The sequence below is a fragment of the Phocoena phocoena genome, chromosome 19 (genome assembly GCF_963924675.1).
Source record: "Phocoena phocoena chromosome 19, mPhoPho1.1, whole genome shotgun sequence".
In the NCBI taxonomy this organism is placed as follows: domain Eukaryota; kingdom Metazoa; phylum Chordata; class Mammalia; order Artiodactyla; family Phocoenidae; genus Phocoena; species Phocoena phocoena.
In genome coordinates, this window is record NC_089237.1 from 1,858,635 (window position 1) to 1,881,504 (window position 22,870).

The 22,870-nt window shown below is 48.0% G+C and overlaps 1 protein-coding gene across 1 annotated transcript; it reads right to left on the reverse strand.

Moving 5' to 3' along the window:
- Nucleotides 1–4,930: 4,930 nt before the first annotated feature.
- On the reverse strand, nucleotides 4,931–20,275 carry SLC16A6 (solute carrier family 16 member 6). Its single transcript, XM_065897477.1, has 6 exons — nucleotides 20,106–20,275; nucleotides 12,857–13,095; nucleotides 10,345–10,488; nucleotides 9,375–9,503; nucleotides 6,331–7,146; nucleotides 4,931–5,181 (listed from the first exon to the last, which is right to left on the reverse strand). The coding sequence occupies exons 1-6, from the start codon at nucleotides 20,150–20,152 to the stop codon at nucleotides 4,931–4,933; spliced, it is 1,626 nt and encodes a 541-aa protein (XP_065753549.1). The 5' UTR covers nucleotides 20,153–20,275.
- Between the last annotated feature and the right edge of the window lie 2,595 nt (nucleotides 20,276–22,870).

Sequence of the window (22,870 nt, forward strand, 5' to 3'; positions counted from 1 at the left end):
ATGCGGGACGAGCCTGGGACCAGCAGGTTTTGAGCACCGTGCTTTCAGGCCGTCGAGCTGATTCGTAGAAGCACCAGACTCTTGAGTGTAATCGTAAATAGGTACCATTTTTTTTTCCTCTGGAAAATGTCAATGAAAAATGAGGCACTCATTAACTCATCCATTTTTTTTGGAGCATCACCTACAATGTGCCAGGCCCTGCTCAAAGCTTTGGGGATATAGCGGTGAACAAAAAACTGCTATGCCTTAATGATAATAAGTGAGTAAACAATACTTTTATAACCTCAGAGTAAAGGGGTAGAAACAAGTGCTGTTTTGGATAGGATATTCACGCATGCCTCCTCAGGGGGGTGACTTTTGCGGGGGGAACCAAATTAAAGGCTCATGTCATGTGCACATCTCAGGGAAGCGGGACCAGGCAAAGGGAACCACAGATGCCAAGGCCTGAGGCGTGTGATTTCAAGGAACAATAATAAAGCAGGTGCAGTAAGAGCCGGGCAGAAAGTACTAGACTTGGGCATGTGGTCGTGTACAACTCATGCTTTAAAAGGATTGTTACAAGGCTTCTGTCTGGAAAACGAAGGCCAGGGTGGGCTGGGGTACATGTGTGGGGAGAGGGGAAGTGGGCAAACCTGCTGTAAGACGATTGCAGTGATGGAGCAAAGATGACATTGACTCGGATCAGGGCTGCTGGCGGAGTTGGCAAAGGCAGTCAGGTTCTGGATATATTTAGCAAGCAGAGCCGGTAGGATGTGGGGAGAGGATCAGGCTTCTGCTGCTGAGGACAGGTTAGGATGGCCCTGCTGCCCTCACACAGTCGGGAGACCCGCAGTGAAGTGGGGACTTAGCAAGAGAGTCCCCAGTGTCGAGAAGGTAGAGTTTGGGTCGAAGTCTAGGGGAGTAAGTTGCTAGGATGGTTAGCGAGCTTGTTCTCTTCTTGAGTTGCCGGAAAGGTAGATACATAATATAAATTCATGGCCACAACAATTTGTATTTTTTTCCCATAACCTTGGGTGAACTATATTTTAAAAGCCTTTATAGATAAAGTGTTCTGGGGTATCAGTTTTGCTGTCCCATTTCCCCTCTAGGAGATCTATAGTCACTGTGGTCATTGTGATTTGGCCGTGAGAGTTTTTCGTACGTGAAAAACGAAATTTTGCAAGTTGCTGACCTTGGCACTTTTCTTGTTCAGCACCCTCAGGCGGTCATGACAGACACTGAACACCAGGGGGAGCTAGTTTCCTTACTTATGCAACAGAGTCTGGCCCACCTGTTGGAGACTGTAGGCCTCCCCTGTATTAACCATAAACCTGAAACCCAGGACAGCTTCTCGTTTTGCAGTGCGATGTATACTTATAGGAGTGATCTTTTAGCGTGTACCATGTCTGAATTGTCTTTAAGTTGGTCGTTTTAATGAATGCTCATAACCATTTAAAATTTTAAGGGCAGTGGCTTCTAAATTCTAGGCGTATTAGTGAACCCCATATCTGGGAGCTTTTAAAAATAAGGATTCATGGGACTTCTTTGGTGGCCTAGTGGTTAGGATGCGGTGCTATCACTGCCGTGGGCTGGGCTCAATCCTGGTCGGGGAACTGGATCCCGCAAGCTGTGCAGTGCGTTGCGGCCAAGAAGAGAGGAAAAAAAAAAGAAGGGATTCATGATCATTTCTGATTTATAATATTTGAGAAGTAAAGAAATCTAAATGTAATAAATACCTCAAGTGACTTGAATGGATGACTCGGCCACGGAACTCTGAGTTAGAATCTATATTTTATCACCAGGTATTGAGTGAAAGGAAAGGCAAATAAATGTACAAAAGCTACCCTACACGTTATTGGAGTCGAAAATTGATAACCTGGTTCAAAAGCTTGGAGACACTGTATCTGTTAAGGATGCATTTGCCTTAAAAGAACACATGATCTTATCTCATTTTTACAACTGGAATGATTTTATTTTGGGAAGGGAAGTGGTCTACATTTGTAGTGAAATTATTTCGTCAGTAACGTGGAAGCCAAATCTCTTTAATCACAGGCAATGAAACCTGATAATGTGCTAGCAGCTGTTTGATCTTTCCTATCTTTGGCACCTGTGATCTAAGGGTCACTTTGGCCAAGATGATCCTTTCCCATCAGTCAGGAGAGCTAGTTTACAGTTTTGCTACTGGTGGTACCTGTCTGATCATTGGGGCCCACAGGCCAAATCCAGTTCACTGCCGACTTTTCTTGACCGCCTGCAAACTAATAATGATTTTTACATTTTTGTGTGGCTGAAAAAAATCAACAATATTTCATAGTGTGTGAAAATTTTATGGAATTCAAATTTCAGTATCCAAAAATAAACTTTTATAGAGACAGCCATGCTCATTCATTTACATTTTGTCTATGGCTGTTTGCGCCCTACAGAGGCGGAGCTGAATAGTTGTGACCAAGCCTGTGTGGCATGCAAAGCCTTAAATAGTTACTATCTGGACCTTTACAGAAAAAGATTTTGTAGACTCCTGGCATGGAAAGTCCGTGCTGTTTACTTACAGGTTAGAGCAGTTCTTAGGCCTGTTCTGTAACTACGTATGGTTAGTCTTAACTATTTTCACTTATTACTTTTGATAGGCTGAGCTATCTCTCTGTGGCCACCAGGATATCATTTCATTCATTTATTTTTTAATTTTTTGCCATGCTGTGTGGCATGTGGGATCTTAGTTCCCCAACCAGAGATTGAACCCGTGCCCCACTGCATTGGGAGTGTGGAGTCTTAACCATTGGACCACCAGGGAAGTCCCCATTCATTTATTTTTCATTTATGAAATAATGATGTTCAACTAACACGTCTTGGAAACGTTTATGTGTCTCTAGTGCAGTTAAAAGATTTTGCACAAAAGCTTTCAAAAACGTTATTTGACATGAATCTTCCTTGAGCTTTTATAACTTTAACTGGATCCAACAATGAACGCCAAGGAGTCAATAAAAAACCGAATCACTTTCTTTAAATAAAAAAGCCATACATTTATTGCAAATCTAGAAGTACCAGAATGTCACAGAATACAGAACAAATCAGCAATCCTGTTTTCATTTTCTGCCAAATATTTAAACCCTTGATTACTGACGTACTGAAACTGGCATACATTTTATTTTCCATGCAATTAACAGAATGGACGTCTTAAGCAGATCGCTCTGAAACCAGATATAAATATTAAGTTGTATTGAACATTCATAGTAAAAAAGACTGTAAAGTGCTGAAGTCATGAAGTCTGCAAAAGTGCCACAAGCTCCAAGTCCTTCTCTGGTAGTGACAGAGATTTGCTACATCCAGCTTGTTCTAGGCGTGTCTGTTTTTGACAGACACGTTGTCATTTCCTCCCCAGCCCCTCCCCAAAGTTTTACAGATTGTCCTATTTCTATGGCTGATCAAACACTGTACAGAAACGTAGCAGGTGGTGATGAACTATGCCACTTTCATTTCAGTGCAGAGAAATAGTCAAGCTTGTGTGTACCTGTAACCAAACTAGGCTTGTTATATTTTTTTTCCCCCTGAGTTGTCATAAATTAACAGTAAATGAATAAAGATGGAGCAGCGGTACTGACCATCACCTGTAGAGTGAGATTCAGGACATTATGAGTACGTAGCCAACCTGTTACCCTCATACTTGCCCTTTTACAGAAAAATGTGCACATGAGAAATACTATACATGTAATGTAACTCCAAAAAAAACCCAGTGACCAGTTAACCCAATAACTCTGGTAACATAGAGCAATCAGGGTTTATATGATATAACTCATGATGGTAAAATAAATGTCTCTGCTATCCCACGTGAAATACAGAAATGCTTCAACGGTGAGATTAAAAAAAAAAATCAGAAATGCTTCAACAATTCAATGAAATATAATTCTGATCAAAGAAGATCCTCAAGTATTCTTAGGTGATAAAACAAATCATTTAAAAAAGCTAAGGCGATTTGCTACTCATCGTCGTCCCCCCCCTTGAAATGACGCACGTTGTCGTTAATCAAACTGAAGAATCCTTAAACTTGGCCTTTTACGAGAGTCACTTTACAAGTTAAGAAGTATTCTTTGAGGCATGTAAAGGATTGCAGAAAGGGGGTAGAAATTCTGCTTATGTCTCAGATTTTCTTTCTTTTGATTTCTTTATTCATTCTAGAATAACTTAATAATAAATAGCGGTTTAAATTAAAGACACTACAATCACATATTTCTGAATAATTAAAAGCAATAGGAAACACATTTTTGAATGCTGTGCTGTGTGTTCTGTATCGAAATGCTTCTGGTAGTGACTGGCCATAAAAAAGTGGTCATCTTCACATTTATGAAGTTCAAGTTACATATATTTTTTAAATTTCCGTTTACTAGCCAAATGTTTGGTCTCAAACTGTACTTCATTTCCATGAACTATGTGGAAAATTCAGAGGCCCTAATTTGTTAATGGAAACCTCAGTATTTTTCAAAGGGTTTTAAACAATTTGTTCATATTTCTGAAAATGAGAAATGTTTTAAATGATGTAAGTTTTTTTTTTTTTTTTGTAATGGCCAATTTCATTGCAATGGCCTCGGCCAGATGTCCTTTTCCAAGATAGTAGTTTATCACATGTGAGAGCTCTTAAAACCACTTTGCCAATTCATGTCACTCTTTTAAAACCGGAATGCGAACCCGAGAGTCCTGTGCATCTTCGTATTGCTACTGAATACAGCCGGGTTGATGTACGGAAAGGGTGTTCGGTGGTTTTTGTTTTGGCTTAAAAAACAAGCGAAAAGGAAAACTTACAAGAAAAAAAAAGGATGTTGGTAGTGGTGTTCACGCATACATTCCCTTTAGAGTGTAGTCTGGAAAGCGGGTGGGTGGTCCACATCTCTGCTGCCCTGGGTCCCCTGTCCCCCACCCTCTCCAGCCCCCAGGGAGGCTGGTGTGAATGACAAGCGTGTCACACGGGCTCCGTTTTCATAGGAGCTCTGTGCTCAGTCTTCCCCAGGTCCATTTCAAGAAAGTCTTCTGGGATGTCTTGTAAAGCTTTCCCACAGTGACTCTCGGCCTTCCCTTCCCCGGCTTGGGGACGGCGGCACAGCCCCCTTTTACAGGGTCTCACGAGGGCGAGGCACACAGCGGCCACAAGCATCCCAGCCGCGCAGGAGTAGAAGGCTCTGCTGTAGGTCTTGCTCTGGTCCACCAGAAGCCCTGCGGGAGCGTCAACACATTAGCCACAAAGACCCCCCCACCAGGCTCCCCCAAACTCAGCCACTTCTCAGGCTCTTTGCCTTCCTTGTTTTGTCTGTTTTTTGTTTGTTTGTTTTTAAGAAAAAAGCACGTGGAAGGTAGGAGTCTTTTCTAGACGGGAGAGAAGATGTAGACAAACGTACAACCTACTTAGCACCTGAGAAAATTCTGTCACTCAGATGTTCTTTGTGGGCTGATCTAAAACTTGGGAATGGTGAGATGCCCACTCCTTTGGAAAGCTGACGTCCTCTCCTAAGAGGAAAGAGCTCTTTTATTTTCACTCGAGTTCACTTCAGGTATCTTTTCACATGGGGTAAGATTTCTAATCACAATAACCTCAAGGACTTATTTCAGGGCTAACATGTAAAACAGAGCCATGTCCTTCCTACAGGGAAATGTTCTGTAGTGATTAGTGAAGCGCTCTGCAGAGTGCTGTTCTAGGTTCAGTTCCCTAAGACCCCTCCCTAGAAGGGAAGCTGGCTTACAGAAGACCCTTAGTTCTGTTATCCCAAAAGTCAGAGGGTAATGAGGTCAGAAATCCAAGCTTTCCCCGCCCCCGCTGCGAGCATTTTTCAAGGCCAACTGGTAGAAAAAGCCCGTGCAGCTTGGGCTGCAGACCCAGGTTCTAATCCTGACTTGGTCACTGATTTACCGTTGGGCTGTACGCTGACATTCTCTGGCTTTCACTTTCCTCATATTTAAGTCAAGAGAGGTGGCTCGGGTAACCTCTATCCCGACACCTCTAAAATTCTCTGCAAGTATAAAAATCAAGTTTTATTTTCTATTCGACTTGAATAGGAAGCTGGCACTATTAATAAAAGGACAGTATACTACAGGTGGAATCTAAACCGCGACACAGATGAACTCATCTACGAAACAGAAACAGACTCACAGACTTGTGGTTGCCAAGGGGGAGGGGGATGACGGAGGGATGGAGTGGGAGTTTGGGGTTAGCAGGTGCAAACTATTAGATACAGGGTGAATAAACAACAAGCTGCTACTGTAGAGCACAGGGAACTATATTCAATATCCTGGGACAGACCATCGTGGAAAAGTAAAATATTGTAAAAGGATAGCAGACAAGGGTTTTACTTTGTGTATTTAACTTACCTGCAAGTGGCGGTCCAGCCAGTCCTGCGATGCTCTGGAAGAAGACATAGACGCCAGCCGCTGAAGACATCTTCTCGATTCCCACGACGTCGTCCTCAGCGAGCAGCGGGATGTGGGTCCCCGCCACCGTCCCAACCATAATCCCGGAAAATACACTACAGGACATGAGACCCCAGAATTCAGTGGCAAAAGTAAAGGCAAACAGCGACACGGTCAGTAAGACGACACAGATGAGCTCGATGTAGATCTTGCGGATGGGCTCTCTGTTCAGGACCAGCCCAGCCCCGATCCTCCCGAACACTTCTGCGATCGCCATCGCTGATAATAAGAAAGCAGCGCGGTCGCGGTCCAGGCCCAGACTGAGGCCCAAGGGAATGATGTACAAGGACGGGGCGAAGAACCCCAGGGTGACGAAGAGACCAAAAAACGCGTAGCAGATAAAACTTTTCTCTTTCAAAACGGAGAAGTCCAGCAGCGGGGCCTTCTGGCAGCCGGGCTTGGAGCTGGGCTGGCCCAGGATCTGCTGCAGGTCGGCCTTGGGCTCGAGCTCTACGGTCGTGTGACCAGGCACGTTTTTAGGTGAGGTAGTTAGTTCTACTCCTGAGTCAATGGAATCTATCGAGGTGCGGGTTTTCTCGTTCTCAAGCATGTATTGCACTTCTTTCCGACTTTCGTGGGCGGTGGTTTTGGGGGTCCCGGGTCCTCTGATGATGATGGGTCTGAGCAGCGCCCCGCAGACCACGAGGTTGAGCTGCAGGAGACCCACGAAGAGGAGGCTGTACCTCCAGCCGATGGTCTCCTTCAGGGCCGTGATGGCTTGGGTGGGCAGGAGCGAAGGAGAAAGGAAAGCCAAGGTCAGAAACGAACTCAAGACCGGGGGCGGGGGTGGGGGGAAGCGAGAAGAAACGCAGACCGGGAAACAGGTAAACAAAAGTTACTTGGCCGTGCGAATGCAGTCGACAGGCACTACCCTTTTCTTCTAGGTTTTGGGGGCTTTTAGGACTCGAGAAGGAGGAAGGTGCATAAGGATGAGCAGGGATACACATTTTCAGCCCAGGCCTCTGAGAGAGCTCTGGTGGGTGCCTTCCGCCAGGCAGAGACTCGAGATGAACCAAGTCCGTGACCCACATCGAGGTTTGGCAGACAGCCGTCTGCGGGCCAGATCCAACCCGCTGCCTGTTACTGGATGATAAACCTTGACTAGAACACAGCCGAGATCATTCTTTAATGTCGTCTACGGCTGCTTCTGTGCTGTCACCACAGAGAGGACTGGATCCCACAAGGACTTGCCCGTGACGCCTGAAATATTTCCCCTCTGGCCTCTTCAAGACAGAATTTCCACCCTCTGAGCTAGATCGTTCTCCATCCACTCCTTCAACCCTTAGTAGTAACAGATGAAGGAGAGGATAAACGAAGTATCTAAAAGCTCATAGGATTATCCTGGAATTAAGACAGTTACCGTGTGGATACAGTACGGTCCTGTGCAGTATCGCTACAGTTCTCCGCTTGCTTTGTGGAACGTTCTAACTACCTTCCTGCCAGCCCAGAGGCAGCCTGGAGGGGGGGACTGGGCCCTGGCTGGGGTCCTCTGGGGGTTGGGTGGTGTCAGGCCAAAGGGAGCTTCAGGACCCATAGTTACAAGAGGATAATGCAGGCCCCACGAGACCTTCAGGAGTTTCCGTCATCATCCCACAGAGGTGAAATGATGTTCATTAGAATTTCATTTCACTAGATTCTCATTCTCTGAGAGCTGACAGTCAGGTATAAGAGACATGGTAAGTTGGTTCCCGAGAAAGAAGATCAGCTTAGCAAGACAGCCCCGAATTCCGGGGCACGGGGTCTCCATTTACTGTCGTAGCATGCTTTGCTCACACCTCTTCTCCCCCTGTTAATATGGGAAACTCAGAATTGCAAAATCTTTCAGGCTTGGGTATTTCAAAGTGCTTGACCCTCCTCTGGCAACGATCGGTCTGCTCTTCTATGCTCCAACTCAGCATTCCTCGAGTGCCTGCCTACCAGGTGCCAGGGATGGGCTAGGGAACAAAGCCAACCAAGATGCAGTTTCTACCTTCAGGGCGTTCACAGGCCACTGATTCTCCCCTCAGTGTTTTGTTCTGAAAAATTTCAAACGGACAGAAAAGTGCGAAGAATGATACCTATCTGCCTGCCCGCACTTCAGCAAATTTCAACAGTTAACATTTTTCTGTCTGCCTATTTATAGGCAAGCATACATTAATTTTTCTGAACTATCTGAAAAGCTTCAGATAAGACACGTCACCCCTAAATACTACTACATGTATCTCCTTTGAACAAATCCGCCACGATCCACTGCCACATTCACCAAGAAATGGCAGAGTAAGAGGTTAATCTAAGTCTCTAAGGTGATTTGTCTACCACTGGCTAGTGAAATTCACAGGTTCTCGTTAAGATAGGGAAATAAACCAGGGATAAAAATCTCCCTCTGAGGGCTTCCCTGGTGGCGCAGTGGTTGGGGGTCCACCTGCCGATGCAGGGGACGCGGGTTCGTGCCCCGGTCCAGGAAGATCCCACGTGCCACTGAGCCTGTGCTCCGCAACGGGAGAGGGCCACAACAGTGAGAGGCCCGCGTACCGCAAAAACAAACAAACAAACAAAAAAAACACTGTGAGATTATCCACACACCATTCACGAAAGGGACTTTACTAGCACAGTTTAAATCCGCATTGAATATGGCTCTTTTGACCAAGGAGAGAAATAGAATAATAGGAACAATCCGAAATCATTCAATCATCTATTTTGGAATGGCTGTTTCAAGCCTTACCACTGAATATGTGCCATTGTATATTCCTATTTATGTAAACTTGGACCAGTATGAAAATGTTTGAATTCCTAAAATTGGGGTTAGGGAAGACAGATCCTGAAACTGTGCTGGAGAAGAGAAGACAATTAACCTTTCCTTCTGCACGCAGTCGAAGCTGTCAGTCTATTAACTGATGGTTGGCAAGAGTCAGTGTAGCAAGAAGAGCTAGTTCATGTGAACACGTAGACTGTAGTTGTCCACTTACCTGGTGCAAAAGCAAACATAGCGAAACATTCTCCTGTAGAAGCAACAGCCGTGACCACAGAGCGTCTTCTGTCAAAGTACTGTGACAGAATGGTGACAGTTGGGAGAAAGCTAAAGCAGTATCCCAGACCTGTGATGGAAAGTCAAAAACGATAGAAAGGACCACATCCTCATTGATGCCAGAAGAATGCATTCAAAGATCTGGGGTTTTTGTGTTCATATTTAAAATGATAAGTTCTGGGAGCCCAGAAATTCATTCTGGAAAATAGTGCTGTAGCAAAAAAAAAAACAAAACAGGTTTCGTCAGAGGTCTGGAGAAACTGCAAGAGCTGTTTTGGAAAGCTAGGAGTTAAAAAAACAAACCTGTTCTCTGGTTTTTTTCCGTACTTTTCTGCAATGTTTTTCCCCCCCAATTTATATAATCCACAGTGGACAGAACTCTTATCGAATATAGTTTTTATTTAAGACTTCTATTTGGAAATAAATGAGTTTTGGTATGTGTAGAAACATATGAAAAGATTTAAAGTGTTTTGAAAGGGAAAAATTTTTCTCAGACCCCGAAGAATAAGTCCGGCACAGACCCTCCCCTACAGCTCAGGGTCCTCACAGCCTGACTTGGGAAATCTCAGCTAAAGAAACGCAAACCTTGCTTTGTGAAAATGATGTCTTTGGGCTGCAAACTATCACAAAAGAGAAGTTCTCTTTCTCATTGGTAAATATTAAAAAAAAAAAAATCAGACAAAAAGTCTTGGGCATTGATTGAGGAGAGGTTCCCAGGGGAACATCCTGGAGCCCATACAGACCAGTTCAAAACCACTGATCTGGGACATTATTAATTTTAAAGAAAAGAGAGAAAGAGAGAAAGAAACACACTTTGGATTTGATTCCCTACCCGCCCCCCCCCCCCCCCCCCCGCATTGTTCTAGAAGCTAAGTCTCTGGAGAATGAGCGAGCCCAGGAGAAGCACTTACCAGAGATGATGCCGATGGCAATGTACATGTGGTAGACCTTTTGTGAGAAGGAGGCGATCACCATGCCCACGCTGACCAGCAGCCCCCCGACCATCACCACCAGACGGTGTCCAAACCCAATGCTCAGGACGGTGGACACAGGAGCTGCAGCAAGAGCATAACAGGGTCTCAGCTCCCAGAGGCGAAAAAGCCTTAGCCTCCCTAGGACGACTCCTTTTAAAAAGTTTTTTAGCATCTTTATTGGAGTTTAATTGCTTTACAATGGTGTGTTAGTTTCTGCTGTATAACAGAGTGAATCAGCTCTACATATACCCTAAGATTCTGTCTTGTTTAATTTTACGTTTTCTGACGTTTAGTGAAGTGTAGTTGGTTTACCACGTTGTGTTAGTTTCAGGCGTACGGCCGAGTGATTCAGTGATACGTACATGTATATACACTCGTGTTTTAAAACTATTCTTTTCCCGTATGGTTTCTCCCAGGATGTAGAATGCAGTTCCCTGTGCTACACAGTGGGGCCTTGGTGTTTCTCCATCCGGTATACACTCACTGGCACCTGCTCACCCCATCCACCCACCCCATCCCTCTCCCTCCCCCTCCCCCTCCCCGTCGGGAACCACACATTTGTTCTCTGTGTACGTGAGTCTGTGGTAAGATTCCGTCTTTTAAGCCTTTAACATGGACGTGATGATGTAAGATACAGTATACATTTTGTGCAATGGTTCCTTAAGTCAGTTCAGGACTTATTTTACTATTTGCACAAGCTGGACAATATATTTTGGGGGCTCCTTGAAGAGAAATCAAGAGTCAGAGTATAAAACATATCTTTTGTCTCCGATGAAAGATTTTGACTCACCAGGAGCCCCTATAAAATTGGATATGCATTAAATTTGTTATTCTGTAATAAAAATGGGCTTTTCCTATGATTGTACGAGGCACTTTTTTTTTTTTTTTCTATACTCACTGCTTTGGATTCTTTTTTAAAAGGCTCCGGTTAGGGTCAAATTCCAGCTAAGTTCCATTTGACTTTTTTGCAAATGGTACGAAAGTATGGTGAATTCTGTTATGCATACCAAAAGGAGGCTAGCTATGGGATAGATGGTTCAAAGTGGCTGATGAATTACAGTTGGCGTAGCTTCTGTGCTCTGTATCCTCTGGGACATTTAAATCTGGAAGATGAGCTTCCTAGTTAGATGCTACTTAGGCTCCCACTGATACCGCCTTGAGTACAACGAGATAAGGGAACCCTCCAGAGTGGGGGGAGGAAGAACAACATCGTACGTGCTGGATAGAAAGAGCTAAAAAAGGAGTAAATTGTGTTGGGGTTGGTGCATACCTATCTCTTACGTGAGCTGAATGTGAACTAATATATTAATATAGCAGACAATGGAATCACTAGGATCATCTTCAGGCAGTGTGTAGACTCAAGGCATTAATGACTGGAACAACAGCATGAAGAGCAATTATCTTCTGGTATAATAGTATTAGCTGGGAATTTCTTGTTGACTATATTATCTTTGGTTAGAAAACGGCTAAAAGTTCAGCTTTGGGATTTTCGTTTTATTTTGGTTACCAAATGTAAAATTTTGGTTCTAATTCATGTAAGTTATCTTTCCAAGAAAGTAAACATCCTGCCAATTAAGAAATTAAGTATCTTAATACTCAAACCGGAACTAGAAGTACTTCCATGAACCGTGTAGGAGAGGGTATCAGGGCTAACGGGAGAAATTCTGACTTTACTCGGTAGCAGAGAACAATGGAGCTACCTTTGTGAGACAGTATAGGGCTGAAAACTAAGTACCTTTAAAGACAGGCTTAGAAAATTTCAGAGGCAATGGTTCTGTGACAGGATATTAGGGTAAAGTTAGGGAAGCTGAAGTTCAGCCCCGTTAACTGTCCGCGGTAAGTTCAACGGCCTTGCTTTCTCAGACGACCCTGGCGCGGCCCCTGACAGATGGATGAACAGTCATGAGACCTCAGAGATGTGCTGAATTAGGTCTGAATGGGACCAAGTGAAAATTAGTATGTTAAGAATTGTACTGCAGTCCCATTCATCTGATGCTGTTGGATCTGGGAGCTGGGCAGACCGATTAGCCAGTGAAGTCCTTTAGGGAAACAGGTGTTTGGAATTCAGAATATCCTCTCTGGGCAATATGGGTAGTTTTCCCATATACCCTTTTACACCTGCCATCTTTCTCCTTCATGTAGTCACATTTTCATGTTCCCAACCTGTTTCCTCAGCATGTTTTTACGAGACCAGGACCCAGGATGCCAAGAACTTTTAATGCTTCTTTAGGAAATGACCACATTCCCCTTGAACCGGGGTTTGCTATTGTCCTCAAAATAATCTGCAGTATCCTAAGAGAGTGCATACAGTAGGCATTTAATACGTGTGCATTAAATGAAGGCAGTCAAGTCTGGCAAGTAGACTTTTTCCTTCAGCGCCTCTTACATAATTAGGCAGACTGAAAGAGGCATATGCTTATATAGCGCTTAAGCTGGAAGATGTACTAACCTGTAAATGTTAAGACAAACACACAAATGGATATTATCCATGAGATCCTGCTATTGGATTCATCAAAACTGTCCATTAAGTCATTGAAGAAGACCCCAAATGACTTGATGATGCCATAGGTGAAGACTTCAACGAAGAAAAAAGAAACAGCTACCACCCAGCCCCATCCTCCATCAGGCACTTGAGTATAAACATTGGCTCTGGAGCAAAGCTGTGATTTCTTTTGGGTCATTCTTAATCTAAAAGAAAGAGTTAAAAAAAAAAATTAGACCAGCAATGGCATGAGGGTGGACGATTCTAACACTCAACAGATAAGAACTACTCACTACATTTCTTAGGTTGATGAATATTTAAATCATGTGCAGTTAGTATGAAGTCTCTGAATAATAGTATCTATCTATCTATACATCTATGTCACCCTTTATCTGTCATCACATTTATATCTATCGTTATCTGTCTCTGTCATCTATCATCTGTCCGTCGTATCTATCTAATGAACTAACTGTGTTTGTATCGTATATGGAGCCGCGAAAGATTTTGGGAAGGCAGACTTCCAAGCTATGGCAGTTAAATGGAAAAACTAACCAAAAAAAACATAAAGAGCCTGGGCAGAATATTTAGAGGTACTTTGGAGGACAAAGAATGGCCACCAGACCAAGGATCAGTGCAGACCTTGAACCTGAAGACAAGTTAGGTAAAGGAAGACTGAATTGACTGTAAGGAATGTGGATCAGAAATGAAGCCTCGGCAAAGAGAGGCTCAGAGGCCACCTTGCAGGGGCAGCTAAGTGCTGGAGAAATCCTGCATCTCTGCTTGGTGCCCCTGGTCATTCAGACCATCCTACCCCCTGCTCGGCAACATTCTGATTATGGTCTGGGGTCCCCTATGGCTGTACCTCTGTGAACGGAACGTGACTGCACATTAAAATTTGGGGATTCTGTCGTCTCGGTGCCGGTGTAGCGTGAACGGGGTCCTCAAAGTCGGTCGCCACGTGGTGTATGAGGAATGGAACTTTTCCACACAGGACCAGTACTCTAGGATATAATGACCAAATGCGGCACTACCAATGTGTGGGGTCTGGACAGCCAGGGAACTTAAACCAAATTACTCCTGACCTTGCTATGCTTTTCCATTCAGGTTGCAACAAACATCAGAACATCAGATCCCTGTGCCGTATCACCACTAAGGGGAAACTATAGTTAACACTGGAGGCAGGCTCGAGCACATAAAACGCAGACATTTTCAAAACCTCTGCAATTACATACACTTTGAAACAGTCATGTGTGTTTTTAACCCAACTAAAAATTAATACCTATAAATAACAAATGAGTCTGTGGTCTCTGCGCTCTTAATGGCAACGCACCTTGAGTTTAAGAATTCTCTATAACTATGCAGTTGTAGCCAGGTGAATTTTCAGGATGCGTGGATGGCCTAGCCGCGAGTTGTCACGTTCACATACGAAGGCAGGTTTTATTGAAAATGGAGAGCAATTGAGAAATAACAGGACAAAACCTCATCCCGACAGTAGACTTCCCAGTTTCTGCTACGGGAATCCAGTATTCGGAATTTGCTCTGAGAATCTTACAAAGCAGCAAATCTGACCTAATTTCATATTGTTCAGCCTACTGATAGCATGGTGGCCTAGTACTCTGAAAGGACTATATGCCCACTTATTACTCTCTTACTGTTGGCTATCTGGTTGCATAAATAGGGCATAAGATGCTTTAAGACGCTGTGCTCCCTGCAGCAAAGCCCTCTGCATTTTGATGCGTGTCAGTGTGGCATGCCTGAGAGCTGAGGGCAAAGGTGGGAAGAGCACTTAAGTGGCTCTGGGTGTAGGGTTAACAATTACAGACCAGTTTGTCATTCATGTTCCCAACGTGGAAAGCAGCTGATTTAACATGGGAACCCCGAGCCCTCCAGCAGCTGAGGTTTTCCCAAGTCCCCTCCTCCGTTAAGACTTTCAAAGTCTGCTCCCAAGATGAGGCACCTGGGGCAGAGGAGCTGACAATGGTAGTGGGCTTAAGATTGAGAAGAAAAAAAAAAAAAAAAAGTACATGCCAGTGTTGCTTTGGAACCGTGTTCAGCCCTAGGGAGCGGGGTAGGAGGGAAGGAGGGGCAGTGCGGGGCGGGGGGGGGGGGAGTCCATAGCTCAGGTCCCCCTCCCATCTCGCCCCCCCCCTACTGGGCCACTCCTTTGAGCTTCGCCTTGGAAGCCCAAGACTCCTTTACTGGTCTTTCAACCGTCTGGTATGATTAATCTTTCTGAAATGCCTCATCGTCATGACATTTTTCTGCTCGGACTTTTTCAGTGGCTTTCCTCTTTCTGAAGGACAAAATCCACGAGATCAGCTTGACTTTAAGTCCTTCCTAATTGGAAGCCCCTGCCCCCCACGGATCTCAGCAGCCTTAGTTCTTCCTGTTCTGTTGCTTGACTCGCCAGCCACCTTGCCTGTGGCGCGCCCCTTCCCCAGGCTGGAGGCCCTCCTACGGCTGGCGCCGCAAGGGCCCGCTTCACCACATCCTCCTGCTGCATAAGGCTTCCTCTGATCCACTCGACCTAAGGAGCTCTCTTCACGGGACAGGCGCCCTTTAATAATGGGCTACTGTCCACTTGTATGCATTTATCTTATTTGCTCAGTTAAATTGTAAGCTCACGGAAAACAAATCTGGGGCCTATTTCTCTTTGCATCCCTTCCGCCCACCGCCCCCCACCCCCGCCCCGCCCAGGTACCTTGCACACAGCTTTAATTAATTCTTTCCAACAAAGTAACTGCTGGGTGCCAGGGCCTATGCTAGGGGCGACAGTGACAATACAGAGATGGCCTCTGCCTCCATGGATGAAATTGTTTGTTGATAATGATAAGGAACCTTAAGACTGAAATCCCATCACATTTTAAAACCATTCAGCCATGTCCTCCCGGAGCTCAGGACATTTCTGACAAGCAGTGGCGACTAAGTCCAAGGCCACGTTGGCACGAAGGGTGCCCATAAGATCTTAGCGTTTTAAGAGAGGGCTCGGGGCCAACTTGAATAAAAACACATTGGGCTAAAATTGATAAAGGCCCCAGAGAGACAAACGGAAGCCCTCTCTAGCCTAAAAGCACGGCAGGACCAAGGTGCAGAACCTTTTGGTTGGGTTGCATTTCAGAGGGTCAAGACTAGACTGCAGTTTTTGTAGAAAGACGAGGTTACCTACTATGGGAAGGCTCTGGGCGAGGCCAGCGCTTCAGTTCTGGTGATGGGTGCCCATCTCTCTCTTTCTTTGCCTGTTGCCGTCGGTGGTTTGAATGTGCAAGATGGGTGGGGCTGGAGGCCCCGGCGTGGGTGGAGTTAGAATTACAGAATGTTACAACCAAAATGGGATTTGGAGCCCACCTGGGTCCATCTCCTCTTTGTAAAATCCCACTCATTTTGCAAAATGGGGAAGCCGACCCCCAGAGAGGGGAAGGGACTGGACCGAAATGGTCCAGCATCTGATCTCCTGTCTCCCCGGGGCCCCGCTGTATCAGGAGGCAGAACAGCATTCTGAAGGCCAGGGAGGGGGCATTTCCTGTAGAGGTTGTGAGGACTCTTTCACCGCGTCACTGTGTGACCTGGAGAAAGTCACTGCACCTCTCTGGGCCAGAGTGCCTCACTCGTCAAGTAAGAGGTTGGCTTTGGGAACCCTTAAAGCTCCCCCAGCTTTGGCAGCTGACACTTCTGTTATTCAGCACTGAGTTCTCAACCACCTGATTGCTCAGGTGAAACCTAGTGGCCAAGGAGACCTGGGAGCCGGGAGGAAAGTGCAAGCGCCAGATGGTTCTTACAGACGTGGGTGTAAAGGAGCCGGACGTTGGCTACATCTGATCTAGGACAGCCGGCTCGAAGACGGCGGCTGTCCGGCTGCTTTCCTTCTGTTTACTCTCTGAGCTCCTTCTGGGTGTTCAATTCCCTTGTTTCTTTAAACTTTACATCTGGGCTACTCCCCTGAAGCTAGATCCAAATATAACTCTCACCTGCATTCTTAGGTTTGGGGAGGACAGCTTTTTTATTCTTTTCCTGGGATCATCGTAAAAGAAAGGTGACACCCCAGAACCCACTGATACTCCCAAGTTTACGCCTTCATCATCCTAAAGCATCCCATGCCCTGGTATATTGAGCTTTGAAGATCACAGTGCAGAATGATAATAGAATAACCTGGTTTCTGTAACATACGGTTGAGGACGCCTTGCACACAGGGCAGTCGGCAGCTCTTTCCAGACCCAGTGCCTGGCCGTGTGCCTGGCACATAGTATGTGCTCAATAAAAGTTCACTAAACAAAGCATGCGTCTTGGGGCACTCCTGAAGCAATGCACGGCTCTAGCCTCCTAAAGCCCAGTCATCAAGTGAGGAAGTCCCTGCTTGCATAATCAATCCTTCCCCTGGACTCTTTCCTTTCTACCATCCCCTCAGCAGGACGACTGGCTTAACAAACGGGTTGGCCTCTACAAACGAAAGAGAGAAAGGCCTGTGGCTTCAAAGGCTCTAAGAATTCCAGAACATGGAAATAATGTTTTGGTTTTACGGGCATGTGAATTTCTCTGACCGGATGGGATGGGATATTCGTTTACTGTGTAGGGGATAGAGCCGAGCAAGGAGCGACCCCACGGCCTTGGGAGAATCACCTTGCTCCTTGATTTTCAGTGTCAAGAGGTGAACAAGGGAGTTGAACTAGACGGAGGTGATCTCAGTTCTCCTCCTGCCCTAAAAATCTACATTTCTCTGATAGCCTTTGACCCCCACTTGCTCCAAGTTACCCTTTCATCTTTCTCAATTAATTTTTGAGTCCTTTGGCGCAAGGTCCACAGGTCTGTCTCTGTGAGGCCCTTGTGCGTTATTTGTTGAATTTCTATTTACCATTAACTGGCTGCATGCTCATGGGGAAATGACTTTGTTCCTAAGTTTCATCCTCTAAAAGCAGGGGTGAGACACAGAGGTCTGGAGGGTAAAATGCTACGATTCTGAACGGGGGTTCCTGGCAGCCATGTCGCCTTCCTCCAAATGTTCTCCCAAAGGAAGCAGAACGGACAAAATGCACTGGGTGGTTTGGAGTAATTTCCTGTGAGCATTTGGTTGTCTAATCTTAAATAAATGAGAATTCTGCCAAGGCCTGGAAATCTGCTATAGCTGGGACTCTCAACTGCGATTTGATTTCTTGAGAAAAGCTGTCCCCTGGAGGCATGAAGAATGCAAAATATTGGACTATGATAGACCATCAGGGTGCCAGTCCAGGGTCAGATCAGAGCAAAGTTCAAAACGCAGGCTCTGGATGGGCAGCGGTGGCAACTGCTGGTGTGGCTGGTGTGAACAAAGCCTCAGCGAGCCACTGCCAATCTCCATTCTTCTTAAAGGCGTAGCCTGGAGAACAGCTTTTGACAAGTTGTTTCCAGCCCTAGTTGTCAAAACCAGTCTGTATTTAGGTGAAGCTCACTTCAATTCTCTATTTTAAAAAAAAACAAAACCCCCAAACCTAACCTGGACGGCAGCCTCAGCTGCTCTGAATCCCTGGAGAGCACCGATTCACCCCCTTTTACAAGATCGTGATGTAGAATACTATCCCCTAATTTAAGTGTCGTCCTCAGGAGTTCCACCGAGGAAGGTCCTTTTTGGGAAACCACAGAAGGAAAACTCAGGGTTGGTGGTTCTCATAGAGAAGGAGCTTTTCCACTTGGCTGCACTGTTTATTTACATACTGGAACTATCTTGGACACTCTTAATGATGAGAAGAGGTATTTCTGTATCCACCAGGCAGGCAGGACGTATCATTGATCGCCCCCCCGCCCCCACCCATGACAGGGACTGGTGCTTGGACATGGGTAGATGCATCACTTAGAGATCTCTGCATAGCACTTGGGACTGTTTTTGCAAACAAGACCCTCCACCCAATCCACTTAGTATGATTTGCAAAATAGTAAGATTACCGAGAAATCCCATTCCCAAGGTAGAAACCGTCTCCTTTGAGAAGGAGCTGGCACGGTGTGGCTATAACTGCAAACAAAACCAGCTTCCAGGATGACAAGGTGTCATTGCTTGCTCTTCCCCGGTTGGCTCCGGGGAGCTTTTCTCTAAGACTGACGCCCCCCGTGTTTGGTGATATGTTACATGCCACCTAACAAACTTCTGTCATCTGTCTGTGGGAGAGTGTGGCGGTCTGGTTTAAACAAGAAAAAGAAAGAAGCAGAAGGAAATAACCCATTTCCTCTGCAAAACCATCCTCCCTGGCTACAGCGCCGCTCAGCTACCCGGGCGCTTTCCCGTGGTTGGCAGCCCTGGGAACCTTGCAAGTTGAGCGGGACCAGCTGACAGCCCTGACGGTCAAGGTGGACGAGCTGCTCTCGGCGGGGACATGCCTGCCTCCCCGTCGGCCGCCCCGGGTGCGCGTGTCAGGCGGGGGGAGGCCGGGAACCCCGCTTTCCCTGGCGCTGTCTGCGGGGCCGCCCTGCGCGCGCGCGCGCGCGAGCCTGGGGAAGGTACCTCTGACATTTCGCTCCTGTGACGCGCGGGCAACTTCATGCGGAAAATCCGTGCAGGGAGCTCAGCGCGGCGCCCCCCTCGCCCAACAGCCTGGGGGCCCTCGCCTGGGCCGGGGGACACCCAAAGGCCAAACCTGCCTTTAGGTGTCTTCCGGACACCGACTGTACCCGGGCCACCGACAGGCAACTCTCGGCTGCCCGCAATGGTGAGAGCGCGCCATCCCGGTGGCCCCGGGCATTCCCAACTGTCAGAGAAGATTTGGGGGAATAACCTCTCCAAAATGTTAAGCAGTGAGGTGGTTTCCTCTTCCCCCTCCAGCCTCCCCCACCACCAGCCCCCAAAAGCTCCCAACATAGCTTAAGAAAAAACCCACCCACACCCCACCATCCAACTTTTAAACATGTAAAATGATAAAACCAACTCACCAAGTTAGAAGGGAAGAGAATAAACCCCAAAAGGCTCCCAATAAGGCGGAGGCCAGGCCGCCCCCTCCTTATAAGCCGCTCGGGAACACGAGAGAGGATTAACCCCTTAGGGCGTGGGCCCGAGCCTAGGGCAAGTTGGCTCCGGCGGGCGAGCCCCGGGCGCCCGCCCCGCCGCGCCCGGCTCCGGCCCCCCGCCCGCTCCCGCGCCTCGGGCCCCCGCGCCGCGCCCCCCGCCCCCCTCCCCGCCGCCCGCGCCGCGCCGCGCCGAGCCGTGCGTGCCGCCGCCCGCGCCCCGGCCCCGCGTCGCTGCCTATTGCTTATCCTATACCGGCTGCAGCCGGTCTCCGCCGGCCTCGGGGGCGCGCCGCCGACCATGTGCTGCGAGCGCGGAGCGCCGCCAAGGAGGGGGCCGGCCCGGCGTGCGCGCGCCGGCCCACGTGGACGAGGCCGTGCCGGGCCCGCGCCCGCCCAGGGCCGGGGCCGTGGGTCACGGAAGGTAACGGCCTCGCCGTGCCAGACCCCAGACCGGCTGTGGGGTCCCGCGGGGCCGCCCCCCACCCGCCCCGGCCCCGCGCATCCTGGCGCGCCTGGCCCGACCGGACCCCGGCGCTCGGCCGCACTGTAAGCGAGGCGCGCCGGCACCCACTCTGCGGACACGTCCGGCCGGACGTGCGGGGTCCCCGGGCCGCCTCCCTTCCCGCCGGCCCCGCCCGCGCCCGCAGGGCTTGGGCTCCCGGCTGTGGCGGCTCCGCGCCCGCCCCGGGCAGAACAGGTTCCTTCCAGTTCGGGTGTGAGCTGCGCGCGCGGCGCCGCGGACCCCGAGTTCCTCCTCTCATGCCCGCTTCCCCCGATTTCGTCAACTCGCGCACCCCAGCGGTTCCCCTGGCGGGGGGGGGGGGGGTGTGTGCGGGCCCCAGGAAGCTCGCGGCCGGCTGTCACGGGCGCTTTGCTTTCCCCCCTTTGCTGCAGAAGCGACAGCATCGCGTTGCGCGCGAGGGATGTGGGCGAGCAGCCGGGCTGAGTCAGCATCCCCGGCCCGGGGCGCGCGCGCATCCTCCCCGCCAAGCGGGAGGCGACGTCCACACAGGTGCCAGGCCGCAGAACTCGCGGGGAGCTCCGGTGGGCGAGGGACCCGGACGTCGAGGGGGTGCGTGCCCCTCATCCCTGAGTCCCGGACCCCAGGGTCACAGGGGGCTCAGCAGATGATGCTCGGGAGCCTCAGTAAGGAGCTCGTCACGGGGACAAAGCCGTGTGTTGGGTCCCAGGCGTTTCGGAGCCCGCGGGGGCACAGACTCGGCCGCCTGCTGTCCACCTCACGTCCCCAGGGCCTCTTTGAGAACTGCTCGGAAGCAGAATGCCTTATTCTCCGCGTCCCCCTGCCGACTCTGGCACCAGCCGCTCCCCGCATTGGGTTCGGAGAATGTGCTTCTGATGTGAGAAACTCGGGAGAGCCTCCTTTGGGGGTGCGTGTACCTAGGGTCGCCACCGGGAGGAGTCGGCGGTCTGAATCGTAATAAAAAGCCCTTTGCGGTCGCTGCCTGATTTCTCCCGTGATTTTGGCATCGGGTCTACTGGGTTAAGTGCCATTTTGTGCTGTTAACAAGCTCTGGCGCGGGTTCGGGGAGCAGGTGTGTTGGCGCAGAGTGCCTGCTTACGACCGGGACGGTACAGCCGGGGGCCACTGATGAGCTTCGCAACCTTGCCCGAGTAACCTAGCTTCCTGGGGACAATCATGGTATTCCCAGAGTCAAAGGATCTAATTGATGATGCCGGGGAAGGACAGATCACAGCGACCGGCGTTATGTATGGTACGCCCTCACTAGCCAGTAGCTCTTACTGTTACTGCTGTTTGTGGCTTTCCAAGTCCAACAGCTGACTGCAGCACACATCCTGCACGCGGTCCTTTTTCGAGCTGTTCTTCCAGGACTCCACACGTTATGAAATTTAGAATGTGACTTTAACCACCGGCATGAAAGCACTTGATGCTAAAATAGGAATGCCTGTAAATATAGCTTAGGATCTTACGGTGCCTTGGGACCTGTCCCTGCTGAGTGTGGAAATGTCACATTTAACATGACACAGCACATACTGTATTGAGACCTGCTTAGGAACCTAGGGGTGCAGCCCATTAACTATAGCTGAGTGACTCCAAGCAAGTCACCAGAGATCTTGGTGCTTCAGCTTCTTGGTTTTAAAAATTAGGCAAATAATGCAGAAAGCCCTAGGGGTGAATGAACGTTTGGGAAGGTCACATCCGAGTGTATGACCAGGTGAGATGGCTAGCTGTTGGAGGAGCATATGACTGTAATGATGATAACAATAATAATGTAGTGCTATTTTGTTAGTATTACTTATACCTATTAGTATTTGTTTTGCACTTTTGCTTTGTTCCCTGTATTAGGTGTGGTTCACGTGATCTAATTTTAAGCCCATCGGCAGCCTTCTACAGTTGACACTCCTCTCCATTTTACAGATGAGAAAGGTTGAGGCACAGAGCACGGAAGGGATTTTCCCCAAGGTTTAGACACACTGGCTCTTTTTGCAACTGAGAGCGCTTCCAAGTATGACATTTGCCACCTGCGCTCGGATAACAGCAAAAGGTGTCCGGAAACCCAACCCCTGTCCAGTCTTGCCAGCCACACACTGGTGACATTTGCCCACCATGATTAGAGGCTGGCTTCACCTTGTTCCCTGAATCCTAGTGAGACCAAGTGTGAAAACCCCTGTTTTTCTCTCTCTTCCAGGGAAAGCAAAGGAGGGAAAGCACTGCATTACCATGCTAATCAATTACCTCCCCCCCCCCCAAAAAAAAAGAAAAACAAAACTAACTCTGTTTAGTTCTAAATACGAACAAAAGGACCTTTAGAACCCGGAGTACAGAACCAGAAAAATCAGGAAATTAAGTTCAGGGTTCAGCGCCCCTCTTAGCCTCTTCTGTTGTGTCTGTCGCAACCCAAGTGGCGGCAGAGCCCCTAGGGCCCTTCGTTTACAGGGGGCAAGGCTATAATGATGCCTTTAGAAAGTCCCACAACATCTCTGGAAATGCATTGGCTCCCGAGAGCTGTCCCCACTGCTGTCTCTTTTCTAGCCCTC